Source organism: Pogonomyrmex barbatus, unplaced genomic scaffold, assembly GCF_055798465.1.
Source record: "Pogonomyrmex barbatus isolate J1 unplaced genomic scaffold, ASM5579846v1 scaffold7, whole genome shotgun sequence".
NCBI classification, from domain to species: Eukaryota; Metazoa; Arthropoda; class Insecta; order Hymenoptera; family Formicidae; genus Pogonomyrmex; species Pogonomyrmex barbatus.
The window spans coordinates 6,890,807-6,909,597 of record NW_028297171.1 but is presented as its reverse complement, the minus strand read 5'-3'; the positions used below and the strand labels follow the sequence as shown (position 1 = coordinate 6,909,597).

At 36.6% G+C, this 18,791-nt stretch overlaps 1 protein-coding gene across 9 annotated transcripts in view; it reads left to right on the top strand.

The window, feature by feature from the left end:
• The first annotated feature begins 467 nt into the window (after positions 1–467).
• Positions 468–18,791, top strand: part of EndoA (SH3 domain containing GRB2 like, endophilin-A) — a 28,811-nt gene continuing 10,487 nt past the window's right edge. For 3 of the 9 annotated variants that reach the window (XM_089083142.1, XM_089083146.1, XM_089083139.1), the window contains exons 1-2: positions 8,317–8,574; positions 11,633–11,725. In XM_089083142.1, the coding sequence (XP_088939268.1) occupies positions 11,681–11,725 (45 nt within the window). In that variant the 5' untranslated portion in view covers positions 8,317–8,574; positions 11,633–11,680. Of the gene's footprint in view, positions 648–8,316; positions 8,575–11,400; positions 11,425–11,632; positions 11,726–18,791 lie in introns of those variants that run through there. The other 6 variants (XM_089083143.1, XM_089083144.1, XM_011636752.3 and 3 more) reach the window with 4 other exon arrangements.

Here is an 18,791-nt window from a genome sequence, read left to right as displayed (position 1 = left end):
ATTTTTCATCATTGTTGATTTCAAATTTACTTGTAAAGACTTGTAAAGAATTTTATTTTTTAGTCGAATTTTAATACTCTACACTGACAAAAGATTTTTAAGAAAGTAATACGGATAATTTTAGTAGAAAATTATTACAATACTATTCTTTTTAGCGCTTTTTTTTCGCTTTCGTCAAACTTAAAATATATATTTATTTTATGTCAATGAATATAATTCTCTCTCTTTCCTCAGTTCATTTCTAAAGAAATGTACTTTCTAACATCAGACATATTCGAATCGACACATTGCTCGACTCATTCAGTAGTCTTCAAAATTCCATTTACGGAAAATCGCGTTTTCAACGATATATATCGATTACTCATAACTTCATCGATGTACATATCGATTCCATCATGTATCGATACTCCCACTCGGGGGGACCACGTTCCGATCGGTTTTTATTTCCCCTCGCCCTGCGGTATGACTCATTGCCGCGTCGGACGCGACGCTCGCGCTGTCTGTTGGTTGTCCGCGGAGTCGCGAACAGCTGTCGTCCGTGTGGCCTGTGTCAAATCGTAGCAGGGGGTTAGCCGAGAACGCGTCGAGGCTGCCCCGGATTGCGACACCGGATCGACGTCCGCTGCCCGCGAGGATCCTCTTCGACGGTGAGTGAAATCGACGCCCTCGCTACGTATCTTGGGACGCCGTTCGCATTTACGCCCGATAAGACCCGGCGGCGGTAAACGTCGCGTTATCATCGCGAGCCTTGCTCCGATTACGAGTGCACGACGCTTGGCGCGCGCGCTCGATCGATTCGCGCTCGACGACGCTCGCCCGCGTACTCTCTCTCTCTCTCTCGCGCGTTCGCTCGCGAGCGAAAAAAAACATCTGGCCGGAATCGTCGTTCACGCATCGGCGATAAGAGGCGCGATAACGTTAGTCGTGCCGTTTCACCATCAGGCCATCTCCTCCCCCGTCGACGGTGACATTCCGCGTCGCCGCACCGGTCGCCGCCGGGACGGCCCGGCGGATTTTTGAATGATCCGTGAATGAGCGTGTGTGGGCGTATCGGTCACGTGACCGATCGTAGCGTATATTGTGATCTGTCCTCGCGCACATCCCGGGGAAACCATTGATGACTCCCCTAGATCCCGCCGCGGCTGCGTTGAGCTAAGGAGAGATCCGGTTCTCCGGTATATTTTTTATTTATTTTTTTTTGTCTCTCTCTCTCTCTCTCTCTCTCGATCTCTCTCGATCTCCCTCTCTTGGATTATTCTGTCTGATGCTGCGCGATGATGCACGAAGATCTGTGCTCGCATATTAATTACAATGGACAGTGGATAAACACGCTCGACTTCACTAATGTCAATTGATCTCTCGAATAACTCGGTGACAGATCCTGCTACAAGTATTGCATGAATTAATTTTCCGAGCGTCTGATCCACTTCGAATCTGTCGACAACTCGCTGAGAAGAAAATAAAATAATTCAGCGCTGAGACATTAAATGAATTATTTCGTTTTTTCCCCCATACTCCGGATTGTAATTTGTTAGCCGAGACGAACCGTATCGATAACATTGGCTGTTAACGAGTAATTAGAGATTGGCTGCAATTAGTGTCGACGCGATTGTTGCTGAATCGTGGTGTCCCCGTTTAACGAGCCCGGCTGATTTTCGCCTCGTACGAGTGTCCCGTTCTTTTTTGCGCCGTGAAAAATCGATACGACTCGTATCTGCTCGCCGGTCGATGTTGGCTCCCGCGTCGCTTAATATACGGGCTTAATGACAAATAATTTAATATTCGCCGCGCGAGTCGCTCGGATGTGAATGCCGAGGGCGGTATAAAAAGAAAAATCCCGCTCCCGCACGTTCGCGATCTCCTCCCCTATCCCCGCTACGCTTCTTTTTATTGCATCCAGCACATCCGCTTTGACCTCCGACTTTTACCGCGTGTCGCATTCGTCGTTCACGTCCCCTGGCCACAAGCCGCGCGACCGCAAAATTCAGGGATGAAATTTGCGCTCGAATCCCCTGCCTTTTAGTCGTAGAACGAATAAGGCGTCCCTTCGTCGGGTTAGCCTGGTAATAATAAATTTTTTGGATTTAAATATCAGAAAGTGAATTACTTCCGGAAACCTGAGTAACGCAGGACTCTAAATCCAGCTTATATGCAAATTCGGCGAGTGAGTTTGAATAATAGGAGATTCGTTGAATTAAGATGGTAAAATGGGAAAGAATTGATGGGGATTTGCTTCTGACTTTTCTGGAAAGAAAAGACGAATTGGAAGAGATTAACGCGAATTGCGTCAGCGAAACGAATTTACTAATTTTTATTAGTCTTGTAGATCGGAGTAAGTTTGAAAATTCTCGATCTTTTTTTTTTTGTATATTTTTATTTATTGTGATTTCTGTATTGATAATAAGCATTAAGAGAGAAGTTGTCGACGAATAACTCTTATACGAAATAAGATAATTTAGGAAGAAGAATGAAGATTATCTTAATTGTGTAAAAGAAAGAGAGAAAAGAAATATATATTGAATACAAAAAGTATATGCAAAATTTTTAGAATATTCTGTACTTGGAGGTGCATAATTAAAAACATTTGCGCGAATGCAAATTTTTTTATATTATTTTTGTGAGAAAAATTAAATTCCGTTAATACTTTATTGTACAGCGATTAGTTACGGAATAAGCCATTCAGTGGAGCGAGATGTGATTGGATTACAGTGTCTATATCAATATATACGTTCATTATATGTAATTCGATGTAATGAAATTTCAGTATTAATTAATATCTCAGTACGTCAGATTTGATATAACGAGTGGGCAGAATTTAACGTATCGCGATTTTACTACATTTCGCTAATAATTAGCATATAACCGCATGGCGCGCACGTGCATCTCACCCCTTTTTGAATTTTTATCAACGGTATACTTCATTTATACCTTAATTCGCGATTTCAATATTTCCACGCGAAGGTTGCGGCTACGTCGTATAGAAAGTTGCAATCTATAAATATTATAAAATTTAATAACGTATAACAGATAAAATTGCACGAAACACATGTAATTTATAATATTTATAATAATCACGAATGTCAAACGGTTTCTTTGAAAATACGAATAATCATATCGGAAAATCTCATTGTCGATTGCGTGATAATTCTGATATCGGGTCATCGATTATCATTGATACTATTTATATTGTAGGAAATGATTTCACTGCGCACTGATTAGGATTGCGATTGAAAATAAATCTTACGGAATGTAAATTACGAATGTTTCCGACATTCACGTTTTACATGTTAATTTTATGCACCATGACGTTCGAAATGGCATTGTCACATGTAGTTATCTCATCATTGACAGTGTTATTTAAACTGCCATGACGAATTGAGTTAGCATGTAACATTATTACGAGAGAGATCTTTATTTTTATAATTTATGATATATTCGAAATAACTGAGATGATGCGAGCATCATTTGTCGTAATTTCAATAAAAGGCAAACAATAATTGTTTGAACACGGCAGAAATATCGGCATGGACAAGTAACATTAATTCCTTGCATTAGAGTAGAATAATTAATCTTGACATAAAATCGATACCAGAGTATATATCAGCTCTTATCAATACTGAGAAATAAATAAGATTGTGTTTACTCAATATTTGCAAAAATATGAAATTATTGTTTGTCAATAAATAATGAATACTATTCTGAATGAATTGTTTGTAACGAGCTCTCGTAAAGTTCGCAAAACATGTGCAAACATGCGAAATTTTCACGATTAACAGGATCAAATATCTGATTGAAACATTAGAACGAAGTAAGCGTATATTTTTACAATATATACTGTAGAATATAACAGATAAACAAATTATGAATATATATAAATTATTCCACTTATCTTTTATAATTATTGGGCGGAATAGTATAAAACTTATCAGTTCCATAAATTTATTTTTATGTTTATCCAACATTTAAAATAATTAATTTGATATTAATATATACGCAGAATTTTATTTTTTATTCTCATAATCGTCTTATTTTATTGCTTGAATAAATTAGCAAATTCCAGATTTGTGAATTTTTTTTGTATAAAATGTAGAAGATTCTTTAAAGTTCACGGAAATCATTTAATAATAGTAATATTAGTTACAGGTGAAGCAGAATAAGACGCAATTTAATTACAAATGACGGTATCAAGTGTAATTGTGAAAATAATCTTGTTGATTCAATAATAACAGTAAATAACAGTATTAATGAAGTAAATGCATATATACTTTTTTCGTTAATACTGCTAATATAATACTGCTTGGATTAACAAGATTATTTTCAATTGCATTTGATGCTACTGATTCAAAATTATTATTTTTTGTCATGAAAGCTTATAAGATAGGTTTATTATGAAATAAATAAAATATATGAATCCTCCATCCTGAAGATATTTAAAATATTAAACAAGCTAATTTAATTGATAAAACATTTTTGAATAATTGTTTGATATTCTCTAGAATCATTATGAAAACATTAAAAATCCAGACATACAATCTAAAAAGTGACATGTTTAGATTTAAAACGTCTTATTCAAAAGAAACATTTAACAATAGAAGAATTGCTTCAGATTTAAACATTTCAACGTTTCAAATCGAAAGTTTAATCTAATGTTTAAGAAAAAAATACTTATAAACCTTTAAAGAATACGGATAGGAAATCAAGCACTAATGTTTCAAAACTAAACATCTTCTCTACCAGTGTAATAGAGAAGAGTGTAAAGTTTGTTTTTTCAGAATCCACATGAAAAGGAATATCGGATTTTGTTATCAATTTTCGTATATCTCAAATACCGAAACTACACGCGCACCACTGATTATACGAGAAAGTATGCGGCGATAAAACGCATAACGCAACGAGGAATACGAGTGGTGCAGTGATCACCGTTGCCTCCTACTGCGCGCGATGTGTATTTTTAGAAATATTCTACCCAAAACCGCGGGGGTGGCTCTCGTACGACGGATACAGCGAACTTCGATATTAACCGCGAGAGGAAGGGGGAGGATCTTATCAAATGATAGCAACACCATGACTCAGTCGTACGTGTTTCTTTGGGTCGCGGGTTTCTTAGCAACGGGTTTCCCGCCGCGTCAAGTTTCGCGAATTTGCAGAAAGTTTCGTATTCCGGACAAATCAGTGCTCGACTTCTCTGAGAAAATTCCATTTCACTGATTTTATATGAGACATGGAAACTGGCTGGGAATGATTCTTCACCGGCCTGATGAGCTTTGCAAAGTATGTTGAGAATGAGAGACACGTATTCCCCTAGCATAAAGCATAAAAAAAACATTATCGATTGTAAAATTGATAAAAATGAAGATGTAAACTTTTTCTACGAGACGTTAAAGTGTAAAAGCATATTTTGTTACTCTATATATATATATACATTACAATATTTACTATATATATATATATATATATATATATAGTGAATATTGTAATTGCATTATATAATAAAATAAGCTGCGACAATATTTTTTTGTGTAATGTGAAGATATTTTATCTGTTAGGTTAAATTATTTTGGCATTATTTTCAATGTTATTTTATTTTGTATAATTAATGAAACATAAATATATATAGATAATACCTATATGTACGAGCAATATATTTAAAACACATATGTCATATTTAAAAATCGCTACTTTCTTGGAAAGCTAATAGTAATTGTTTAATGACAGGATATATTTAATTCACAGAATAATTTAATATGCTGTTTTGAGCGGCGTTATATGTTCAGATTAATAATTTTGATCATTTTTGAAAATCAAATTGTATTTGTGAAAAGAGTATAGGAGTATCATGATACATAAAACTTTGGATAGAAAACGTGGATGAAATAATTTCAGTGAAATAATTTTCTCCAAATAGTTTGTTTTACTGCATTTTTATTGAATATATATATATATATATATATATATATATATATATATATATATAATCCAATTTAAATTAAATATATATTGCAATAATTTATTATGATAGAAACTTTTAAATTGCATTTAAATTACAATAAATTGCAATTAATTTTTTATATTGCTTTATATAGTTATTAGAATATTGGATATTATTAATTCTCATATATTTTTGTGACTATAAAAATATATCGGAGCGAAACTTTCTGTAACGCGTAAACCACGCTTATAATAATATATTGCAATTTATTTATAAGTCATTGTATACAGGCACTTGTCGTACTTTGTGATTGAAGTTTATTAATTGCGATCAATAGATTAGACAACAATATTTTAAAGAATTATCTATCAAAGATTATATTTATTAAAACGAGAATAAAAAGAGATTCACTTTTTCTCTTTATACTGTATCGTTAACAATTGATTTAAAAAAAAAAAAAAAAATCATGAGTTTAATTGATACTTTACAGAGGACACGATTAAAAAGAACATTTTGATTCAATGGCTCATCCCTTTCTAACGTTAATTAAGTGCCTCCTGGAAAATTGAATGCGACAAAGGAGGCGATGGTTCGCGGATGAGTTCTCGAATGCGCGAAATCTTAAATTAAAAAGAATTACTCCGCGAAGAGATATATGTATCCCGCGACTCTTAAACGAGCGGTTACTCGCCGATAGAGGACTCGAAGTGAATAACTGCCGCAAAAGGAAAAGGAGCAAGAAAAGGAGCGGGAGGAAAGAGAGCTTGTCGATTTAAGAGATCGCGACAAATCCATACTGAACAACGATTTACGAGAGAGGCGGTGATTATATTCATAATCGATACGTTATTGAGACCACGGTCACAATTACTGTGACACGCACATGGAAGAAGAAAGCAAGAAGAAAGCAGAAATGAATCTCTCTTAAAACAGAAGGATATTAATAAATTGTAAAATCGATTCGCCATTTACGCCGCTTGTTTGCTCGCTATTATTACCAATCTCGTTTCTTCGAGGGGCTTATTCGTTCTTGTAATTTTTATCCGATCATAGAGAGCTTTCTCAGAAAAAGACAATATACGTCTAGCGGTCGACGACCCGAAAAATATCAGAAGATATGCTATTTGCAGATAATACTACGGAATGTTCAACATTTTGACCGATACCTTAGGATTTCAGATAATGAAGTGTAGTGGATGAAAATGTAAATGAGTATAGGCTTTATTAAATTTTATAATTATTTTATGGTTTCCAAAGTATATAAAAACAATAAGAATTCGTTCTACATACAATAAATTAGAAGATCTTGTGTCGAAATATTTTAATATACTAGAGTTGATAAAATCATAATTCTCCACTTTTTTCTTTCTCTTTTTTTCTTAATTTAAGTGGAACATGAAGGAAAAAGATATACATTTATCAATTTTAAAAACATTAAAACATAAAATGAATATTCAATTTTAAATAATTTCCCATTCATTCATAAATATCGATTCATAAATCCATTACTCTACCTTTTTTTAATTTATATTATAGATGAAAATTATTTTTCTACTATTATATAATTATATTTATTTGCTGATGTTGCGTCTCCACATATATTTTATACATATATTGTATAGTATTACGATAATTTATAAAATTCATTTATATTTATTTTAATCCTCATGATTTTGTATTAATAATGTTCTATTTAGGGGATTTATTATATCAAATTAAATTTTGTTTCTGAACATGAGGATTTTCATGTTATTCTATTCCAGGAAGATTATAAACAGTGTTCGCGGTATTCATCTCTATTGCGCGCACGCATATTAAAAATAAGTGATATACCGCAGTGTTTCCTCGCCATTACAAACACCCGGTATAAATGTAAAGGGAGCAAAGGCGCGCGAATAAAGTCGAGGGTTGCGGCGCACGTGGGAGAGAGGGAGAAGGAAAGAGGGAAAGGGCAAACAGTGATGGATGTTGAAAATATCCGTGAGAGAGATCACGATGGAAGTGAAAGAATTATGTTTCCTGACTGAAATAAAGCTAATTATGATTATTATTATAATTTTTCATATTTTATTTGTCGTTGCGGGACGACGTATCTCGAGCCCTCGGCAGAAAGCTTTATAAAGAGACGCAAAAAATTAATTCGACCTCCGAACGAACCACGCAGTTTCCTCCCCTGATTCGTCCCTGGTGGAAGAGGTGGCTATCGCGAGAGGAAGGGTAGGGAATAGTATCGAAACTCGAGGAGGGGGGAGGGAAAGAGACGGGGAAAAGACCAGAGGGAGAGAGGGAATCGCGCGGAGAGGGGAGCGAGCGTGCGAGCGAGCGAGCGAGACCGAGAGACCGAGCCGTGGCTGCGTATCGATCGGCCAGCAGAAAACTACCCCCTAGCAGGCGACTTCGCAGTGTGCGAGAGACCGATCACGTACGAGAGTAGTCGGTGGGGTGCTCTCTCGCGGTGCTCGTGGGGCCCACGCGGATCTCTCCTGTCCCTCACGCACGTAAGAGGCACGCATCCACTCGCGTCCTCCGTTCGCCACGGTCGACACGGTCCACGTTGTCAACATCGCCGTCGGCTTGCACTTACAGGGCGTGCATTTTGGGGGTGTGCGTTCGATTCGACGTGTCGGAGAGCCGAGCGCTCAGAGGTGAGAGACACGTCCCCCGTATTTGTATCGCAAATTTCATTGTCCGTCGTTATCGCGTTTCGCGGCGTTATCACGGCTGGCGTCGGTCGTTCCTCCCTCGTTTTTCCCGGCGCGAGAATCGTCGCGTCCCCAATTTCGATATCGTGTGCAGCTTGACACGCACACGCGCGCGCGCGCGCCCACACACACACACACACACACACACACACACACACACACACGGGTCTTCCGAAGCGACATGTCGTCCCGTTCGCGGACTATGGATAGCACTGAGTATAGCCAGCTTAGCGATGAATAGAGTTTCTAACTGGTGTCATAGTGTTGTATTCCCATAGCTGAATCCATTAACGCGATTGTCTTCATCTATTAGCTCTACATCTGCGATCGGTCGCTTTACATTCTACTTTTACCTGACATAGCTCTATACTATAGTTACCTATGTATGCAGAGCTACGTATATAGCTATCTATATATTTTAGTACCCACTTACTGTAGCACTTCTTATCCTTCTTGACATCGTGCACTATATAATACTTATAACTTATAACTTAACTTAAACTTGTAACTTACGATATTGCAATTCTTTATATTATACTTCCAGCTATCGCGCCTGTATATCACAGTTTTCTACTAATAGTTTTATTTGATTTCATCATACTTCTCTTCATACTTCTCTTCTTAAGATTTCAACTTAAATTTCACCACTTTAACTGAGAGGATTATAATCTGCTATTGTCTTTTGTGACTCTGTTTTACTATTGAGCATCGCACTGCCTTATACTCTCTTTCATTCAGTTTTACTACTATTTATTTATTATTAACTGTGTAACTCGGATTCTGAGATGAAATTTAATTTAGAAGCACAAATATTTAACGCTTAGCGACGTAGTCAGCACATTTTGTGATGGTTAAATTGCTATATCGTAAGAAGGTCGGAGTATTAATCGTTGTTGTCCGACTTTCAGTATAATCCTCCATCTTCTCATCCAGTCGCCCACTTTCCGAATCTCCTCTCTACCAGCCTACTTGGGGGATCTTTCGGAATTGTCTGGTTGGATCAATCGAACCGTCCTATTTTGATAAAACTCACGATTATTATCGCCTAAACCTGTTAATAAGAATGTTGCATTCATCGGAACGCTCATTATCAAAGTTTGGCATTGTATCGTCGATGCATACCATTCTAGAAATTCGCCATATAAGCGATTCTCTTCATTAATAAAGCATCTATTCATTTCGGAGAACTTCACTGTTCGGCACGTTAATGGAAGATTTGATTCTACGATTGACAAGGACTGTCCGAAAAAGATCGCCGACCGGTGATTTTTCATGACGAGTGCAAAGTGTGCGTGAAGTGGTCCGCCTTCGGCAAGTTTCGTGAAATTGATTAATTAATCGCGTAAGGTTCCGAGGATTTTTGCTCGTCCGACTCGGGCCAATTTGCGCCTGTAGAGCTTCCCTAAGTCGAGGCGTGTATCTTCTTAAAGTTCATACTAAGAACTTATTTAGAATTTATTTACGAGAGAATTCTGTTGTTTATGATATATCATATCGTCATTCGATTGTTATAGATTTTAAAGACTTTTTTTTGTGATTCTTTTATTACGTTAGATTTCTTAGTTTAATAAAATTTAAAATATAATAATAAATCACAGCGGCATAGCTCTTGTTCTTATTGAAATCTGTTATAGACTCGTCGTTCATAGATATCTTGTTGCTGAAATTTCTCCGTTATATCTCCATCTCGATATGTAGAATTCACGCAAGAGAGCCGTCAATGAGAAATACGTCACTTGTTGTTAATCCATCCCTCTAATAGATTTATCGTTAGATTTTGCGAATAGAATTTCTGTATTGGATATCTCCATATATATGAATTCATCGACGCGCAATATTGCCTTTATTAAAACGACACAATGACTTGTTATTGTTAAGTCATCCCACAGATCTATCAATTATAAGTTTTTAGAATGCGTATATTTCCCCTATTTTTATTGCGACATTTCTATACGTTAGTTCTCGTAAAAAATCGATGCACGCAATTGCATTAATAAGTATACGCATAATAATAAGTATACGCATTACTTGTTTCTAATAAAATTTTCGATATAGTTGAGCTCATCGATCGTATTACAAAATAATAAAAAAAAAAGTTTTTTAAAAAGTTTTTTACGATTCTTATACAAATAATTTTCAACAGAGTTAAACATGTGGATTTATATATGAAAAAAAAATTAATCTTAAATCAAGATTGTATAGCAAGAATATTATAATCTTCATATGGAAGATTAAAAATCTTCCATATGAATTGAAAAAAAAATTGCAAAAGTGTGTCAAATTCAATCAAGACTAAAACTTAAAAAAAAATTATAATACGTTTATTTACATATGAGAATATTTCTCTTGATTGAAGATTAATTTTTTTCTATATGTAGCGCATCGGTTTTTATTGTCGAGTGATTTGTCGATTCGAGACTTACATTAATTAAGAATAATTAAAATTACGAGCTCGGCGTTTTCGTTCTCCGTCGTGCGCCCGAAGGCATTGGAAGTCGTGCGAGAAGGACCTATCGATGCGTGTCCGTTCGCCGTTAATAAGAGCACGCATTACTTACTCTCATTAGAGCTTGTTAAGAGGTCAGGTCGGCGGCACGTTGCGACGTACGGCTTCACGCCGTATGAGATCACCGTGACACACGCGAGAGCCATCGCCGTCATCGTCGTCGTCGTCGTCGTCGCCGTCATCGTCATCGCCGTCACCTCCGCCCTCCTCGGCATCTGCACGACCGAGCCGCATGCGAGACAGCGACCGGGTGGTTACATCAGCGTCATGATGCTGGAAAACACGACGTACGATCGATCGATAACATTGAAAATCATCCCGTTCGCTTTGGCGAACGGCCAGCGACTCGTCCCGCCAGTGATCATAAATTCGAAACTTTCGTCCTATTTTCCCAACACTCGTTCTTCCCCCTTTCTCTTCACGCGAGTATTCCTCATCCCCGTCGAATTCGCACAGAGCCTGTCTGACAGAGTTATGCTTCCGTTTGTGTTACAGTTCGAGAAAATTTGCGTGTGATCCAGGAAGCAACGACGCGACAGCACCATGGCGTTCGCCGGTCTCAAGAAACAGATCAACAAGGCGAATCAGGTAAGCGTGCGTCATGTCTTTTTCTCGGTAATTCGACAACTTGGCAAAGAATCTTCTTGTTATAACAGAATCAATAATATCTTTCATGAATAAAAGCTGAGCTTTTCGAAGAAAGGATAAAGTGTGCTGAACTTTTCATACATTCAAATATTTTTGATTTTATGACGTTGACTAATAATATAAATTAACGCTGAAAGAATTATCATTTGAAAGATCGCCTCGCATTATTCTTTTCATTAAAGAGCTTATGAATTTTTTTATTTATTTATCCCTCTTATTATTTATATCGTCTCGGTTCGCGTAATTGAAATTCGATTCTTCCTTTTATCTAATCGGTTCGATCCAACTATTTCTCATTTAACTAAATGACAAGGCGCTTTATGCATTTATTACGTCATCGATTTAGTGCTTGAGAGTGTTAAAGGGAACATCGCGATGGCGATTTCGCCGATACGCTGTACGTTCTCGTCGTTGAAAGTTTAATCGTCTGTATTAACGTCGGCACTCATATATCAGGCTACATTACGCCAATTACCGGCAATGCATTGCCACTTAGATCGCAAACTTTCGATCCTCCAGCGCCGTTCATTCCCCGCGCGGAATGTGCGGTGTCTTAATGCGATTACGCGTTGTCGGCAGACTCGTAATGTTCGTGTAACACAGCAGGATTTCTCACCGCAATGTTTCTCGCAACAGCTAATGATAACAAGTCGACGAGAGAACAAGCGAAAGAGCTCCGATGCTTTTAGAGACTCGAGAGGCAAAAATCGCGAGCTAATTGTTATCATTATGTGAAATATTACTACATGCATTGTCCTTGCACCGGTGAAATTGATATGCTCGGCATTCTCTCCCGAGAAAGAATCTCGATATACACCAGGAATTCTATTATTGAAGAATCGCGGGATCTGAAGATCTCGGAATCTGACGACGGAAATCTAAGAGCCTGGAATAATAAAACTCACGAGAATCTCATAAATACTACAGTACCTATCTTATGTCGGGAGAAGATTTTATCGTTTTCGTATCAATCAAATTTTAATAAATGATAACACGCTGTCTATTCTGCAATTGCGAAATATAATTTATATTTTGAAAAATTCTTTACGGACTCATTTAGTTGAATATTGTCGAGAGAATTAAATTCGACAACTGGTTGATGCGAGTTATCATTTGGTCCAGCATGTTAAATGCGGAGAATTTCGTATCAACTACGGCCGTGGCATTATCAGTCTGTCATGTTTAATCATAAAATGACGAGCGCAGAGAAACACGGTTGTTCTCAATGTTCTCAAAGTTTAGCCGTAGCGAGACCATAACTAATTGGCGGTTAATTGTTAATTGAAAGAAACCTGCTTAACGAATCAGTAATGATTCTTTACGAAACGGGGTCGTGATAGATACGAATGATTTTAAAAATCCCGAAAGATACAAAGAAGACTTACATTGAAATAGAAACGATATTCGCAAAGTTTAGTTATATTAATTTAAAGATATAACACGATGAGATAAGTTACATATTTATTATATTAGGAATAGAATTTTTATTTTTATCAACAAAATATAAAAAGGTCAATAAAGGTCAATAAAAAATAAAAGATATTGATATCAAATATATATTTTTCAAATGAATAAGAAGTAAAACTAATTGTTGTAAAAATCTTGAGCTTGAAATCCCGAATAGCTTAAATCTGAATTTAAGCTACTTGGGATTTCAAGCTATTTTGAATAATAATTCCATTTTGAATAAGCTTGTATTTCGAATAAGCTCGTAATTATGTAACGCGTTTATTGCGTACCCGCATGATCTTTGTCAGTATTCTTCTGTTGATTTTGCAAATATTTGCCTCTATTTACGAAAATCTATGCGACACGATGAAAATGATGGGAATCTCGTTGAACATGCGTCATGCGTATCTTGCGCTCTAAATACCGTGGAAAACTTGATTATGAAATTCTTAACATCGATGACGTGGGCCCTGTTTCGCGTTAAACGAGACGCGATGCATGCGCGAATTTCGTGTCGATGCGAAATTCTGCCTATATGTGGCATTTCTGCCGAGTGTACGGCCAGCGCGCAATAATGAAAATTGCTGCAATTATTCCCATGCGCTGCTTGCAGTTGCAGTTGCAGGTATATAGAACAAAGCACTCGCATTCGCGCTAATACAAACGTGTCACAGTTCATTCCGAAGGGAAATTGGATAAAAACTATTGATGACCGGTTAATGTAATTATCTTTGTAATTATCAGTATCATGATTTAAGAAGTATAACTCATGAAAGAACTGTTATATATGAATTTTTATTACTATACATGAAAAAATATTATTTTATGATTCATTACATTTTATATCTTTTTTTTTAATCTTGTTATCTTTATATCATTAATTTACTTGTATATTTTTTTCTTGTTACGAGTTCTCGTTTCGTTAATATATATATATATATATATATATATATATATATATATATATTCTTTGCGTTATAAAAATTTGTGATACAGAAGACATCGCCGTGCGTCTTGATTTTCGCCGAGACAGTGTAGGAGCGTAAGTAAGCTTCAAGTTTTAATACGATTCCCTCGGGAAGTCCCCGGAGTCACGTTGGCGGGGTGTTATCCTGGCCTTAATTACCGCACTGCAGCTCGTTGCAAATGCCAAATGAAAACTCGACATGTCGAGACGGTGGAAGTAGAGGTGATGAAGAGTCCGGTCGAGCGAGAAGCGCGCGAGCGGCGTGCGAAACAATGCAAATTATTGCGCGCGGGTGCTCGCGGCGATGTTGTGTAACGAGCAATTTTAAACTATCGACCGTGGCCGGGCAACTTCTCGGGGATCGCACGGCCGCGCATTGCACGGCCACCGAAATCCTCGGTGATGCGCGATGATAGCGGCCGCAGCTTCTGACCTTTGCGTCCCTAATTGTGCACCGCATCTTTGAATTTTCATAATAAACGAGGAGGAGCATCGATCGGCGTGCCGGCGTGCGAGACATTTGCATCCGGAGTGCTTTTTGCAACAAGCATTTTTGCGAAAAATTTTATTATATATTTACTTTGTGACGAGTTCGACAGTGAAGAGTTTCCTCGGCGGGAAAAATTTACGCGCAATTAATTAATGACTTTTCATCATTTTGTCTTTGATCACTAGTAGATTCTTTTCTGGTTATATGTACGAACGCGCGCATATAAGTGTTAATATAAGTAATTTTTTAAAAGAGTCACGTCAAAGTTTCGTGTCAGAGTAATCAAAATATTGATTAACATTAATTTTATTTCGGTACACATGGCGAATTTTGATAATTAAATAAATAGAGAGTTCGAATAAACGTATTTATTTAATTAAACCGAGCCATGCGAGGCTCGAGAACGGAAAAGAAAGGAAGCTCTATGCAAAGGAAGCTCTATTTTATTCGTCATTTTATATGTAAATATTTATAATCTAATATAATCACACCGTGGCATTTGCGAACACACCGATTGGCTTATCCTGATTTATTAAGCGCTCTGAATTTCCAGCTATGTATAAATTTATCTTCATACATAATGCGATAGTTTGGTGCATTGTGCGTGCATAAATAACGCGTAGATTGACCATATTGCGCCACGACGAAAATTACACATCTATCTCGTCGCGCGGAAAACCCGGAATCGAACACGCGCACGCGTACACGCACGCGCACACACACACACACACACACACACACACACGCGCGCGCGCGCGCGCGCACGCACACGCACACGCACACGCACGCACACGCACACGCACACGCACACGCACACGCACACGCACACGCACGCACGCACGCATGCACGCACGCACGCACGCACGCGTATGTAGCCACTTCGCTTTTCTGTGCCCTAATTGCATTTGTCCACGATATACGTGTTACGGCCAATGCGGCTGATGCGGTGAACGCGGAGCTCTAAGTGTCTATCGTCGCCGTTGTGATGTCGCGTGTTATGTCGCCGCCAGATCGAACCATGCAATATCGCGGATGTCCTGCTCGTCGTTATCGGTGCTCGGGACGAGCGGCGAACGGATATTTTTACGACGCCGATGCCTTTCCCGAAACGTCTCTGATGGTGTTACAGGTCGATCGACAGCTTGCGAGCTTTCGCGAATACGTGCCTCGCTTTTCCACGTCCTTGCGTTTGCCCGAAATTGAATTCGTTCCCGTGCGCGCACGGAATATTTAAAGGTGCATTGTTCTTGATAACAATAATGCTTACACGTGTTTGATGCCGATCGAATGATTATATTAATTTAAAAAAGAAAAGACTGGAATACAACTACACCTGGAAGTAAGATGTAGATTAAAAGAATGTCTTCTTAATGTTTGTTTTTTTTGTTATATTTGTTGTTAAAAACTACAAATATATTGTGGTCTAGGTAGGAGATATTTTAGCTCAAAAAAATACATATTGTAAAATGATGAATGTAATAGAAAGAAAATATGAGTTATTTAATGTAACAAATTTAGTGTAACAATTTAATGTAACAATTTAATGTAACAATTTAATGTAACAATTTAATGTAACAATTTTGAATGATTTTATGTGAATAATATATTTTAACAGATTTAGTTAATATTTAACATTTGACATTTAACAGAAGAGTAATTAATAATATTCTAATTAGGTAAATATCGAAATATCCTGTCGTCTTTTTTGAAAGGTCACATTTCTTTTTATGACTCATATTCTTTATATCAAGGATACAGTTTGTGAATATAAAATTCTAATCTCGAGCCGATATCGTGTGAACGAACACACTGCGAAATTCGAATTCTTTATATTGATCAATCTGGGATGTTGCATTAATTTGAGTGCAAAGTTTGTTCCATTCGGACACGAACGTACTCGTTAAGTGGAGTAATTAATCCTTATTTATATCGGCATCCTTATCCGAATCCATGACATGGACTTACTTATAGACTTACTTATAGACTCTTACTTTCAGCTTTAAAGGTTCTTTAAAGCTGAAAGAACGACGCGAATGTGTGTCAACAGTTTTACGATACCTGACTGCATCAATGACGTAAAAATTTAAGGCTTGTTCAAGTCGATTGAGTTTTGAGTTCCGCTTGCAAGAGTTATGAATCAGTTATAAATACCGCCGTTTCGGAACTTCAATCTCGCCTGATATGTATGACGCCTTTCCAATTATATTTTTACATCATGATATTGTGAAAGTAATCAGGAAAACGGTTTTAAATGGGACCGATCTCAACAAAAAGTGTGAAGAGTAATTTACAATTAATAGATCCTAGAGTTTTGTTCCTTTTATTTTATTTCTCTTCTTTTCCAGAATGCATTACTTACATGGACCATATGCTTTCATTCATTATTCATATTCATTTCACGATGTTAATGCAATTATAGTTTATTATTATTGTAATTTTAATGGACACATAATTTTATATTATAATGTAATTTATAAGTATGTAATTTATAAGTAACAAAAGAATTTTATTTTAATAAATAGCAGAATGTTTTATCGCTATGATGTCTATTGTGCTATGAATTTTATCTTATAAATAGATGTAATATTTTCAGTTGAAGTACATAAATTCAGTGAAACGTTTATTTTGATTATTTTTCCGGTCACAAAAAATTTTTAAATTCTATTCTTGCATTTATACAGCGAGATGATTTATCCCAGTTTATGGAGACACAATATTTCATAAGCGCGATTTAAATTCCATCGGAAACGGAATGCTGATCGACGTAAAACGTGTGACATTGCGAGCAACGCGATGTGGGTCAAATTTACTCCGGGATAGCGTTTACTACGTACGAATGACAGCTACATCCCTCTGAAAGTAGGTCGTCGTTAAATATGGGTCAGGGTCTTTCTCTATCTCTCCTCCCCCTCTCCCCTCTCTCTTTCTATCTCTTCGTTTTTTGCGAGTAATCCCACTCGCAAAGCTCTCCGTTTAGTACTATTAATCATGCTATTACCTTCGCGTTTGTACTCTCTTTCTCTTTGCATACGATAAATCGAGTAGGAAAAAATGAACTGCATGGTATTATATATACATATCAGAATTATATTAGTTCATAATGGAGAAGGTCAATTTTTTAAATAGAACGACACACACCGCGAATTGATCGGATATCACAATTGTCGAGAATTTCCTTTGAATTTCTTTTGGCCGCTCTCCACTTTGGAGTTAACATTTGAATTCGTGAGATTGAGTTAAATGCTTAGAAAGTATCTCTGTAAGACAACTTAGAACAGGCAGAAAAATACCAATGTGTTAACTTTGACCTAACTCTCTTTTATTGTTTGTGTTACTGTAAATTTTAAAGTAGAAAAGACATCAAAAAAAAAGAAGAAGAAAGAGATTGTTAATTAATTTCGACATTGTCGTTGGAATATAACTTTAAATTTTACAACTATTTTATTTAAAAAATTTTTTATATATTACGTATAATTAATTATGTGTTGTCACAATTTTTTGTGGATAATACAGAATTAAACTTTTTGAAAGAATATATATTCTATTTTGTGCAGATAATTGGGAAATTTAATGACGATATTAAAATTAACTTATATAAAATGTAGAGGGGATTTCATAAAAGTTTTTTTGTTTTAAATTCTATAATACATCCAACTTTGATATACGTCAATATTTAATCTAATAAAATATAACTGATGAAGCGCATCGAAGTTCTGGAGTGATCTCGAAGCAAATACCTAAAATTCATTTAGCAGATATTGCACGGATAAACTTTCACATGCCAAACTATCTGACCTATTTTCCCTTGGCAGAATGCGTGTCCTTTTTCGCATTGGCGGAAAGACAACGGGCGATATTTTATAGATCCTGGCAGATCGACAAGCTGTATTATTGATATCCAGAAAAGATTTAGTTTTCTAGATATTTTCTCTAACATTAACATCTCCTTTTGTATACATCTCTCACGATGCTAGTCAAAATCTCAGTCCTCGTCTTTGCCTTGAAAAATACTCTATTGTCCGAGAAAATTTCTTGCCTCTTCTTCAGGATGATCTCGATTTATGAGCGATTAGCCGACTTTGTTCAATCGATGTGCTCCG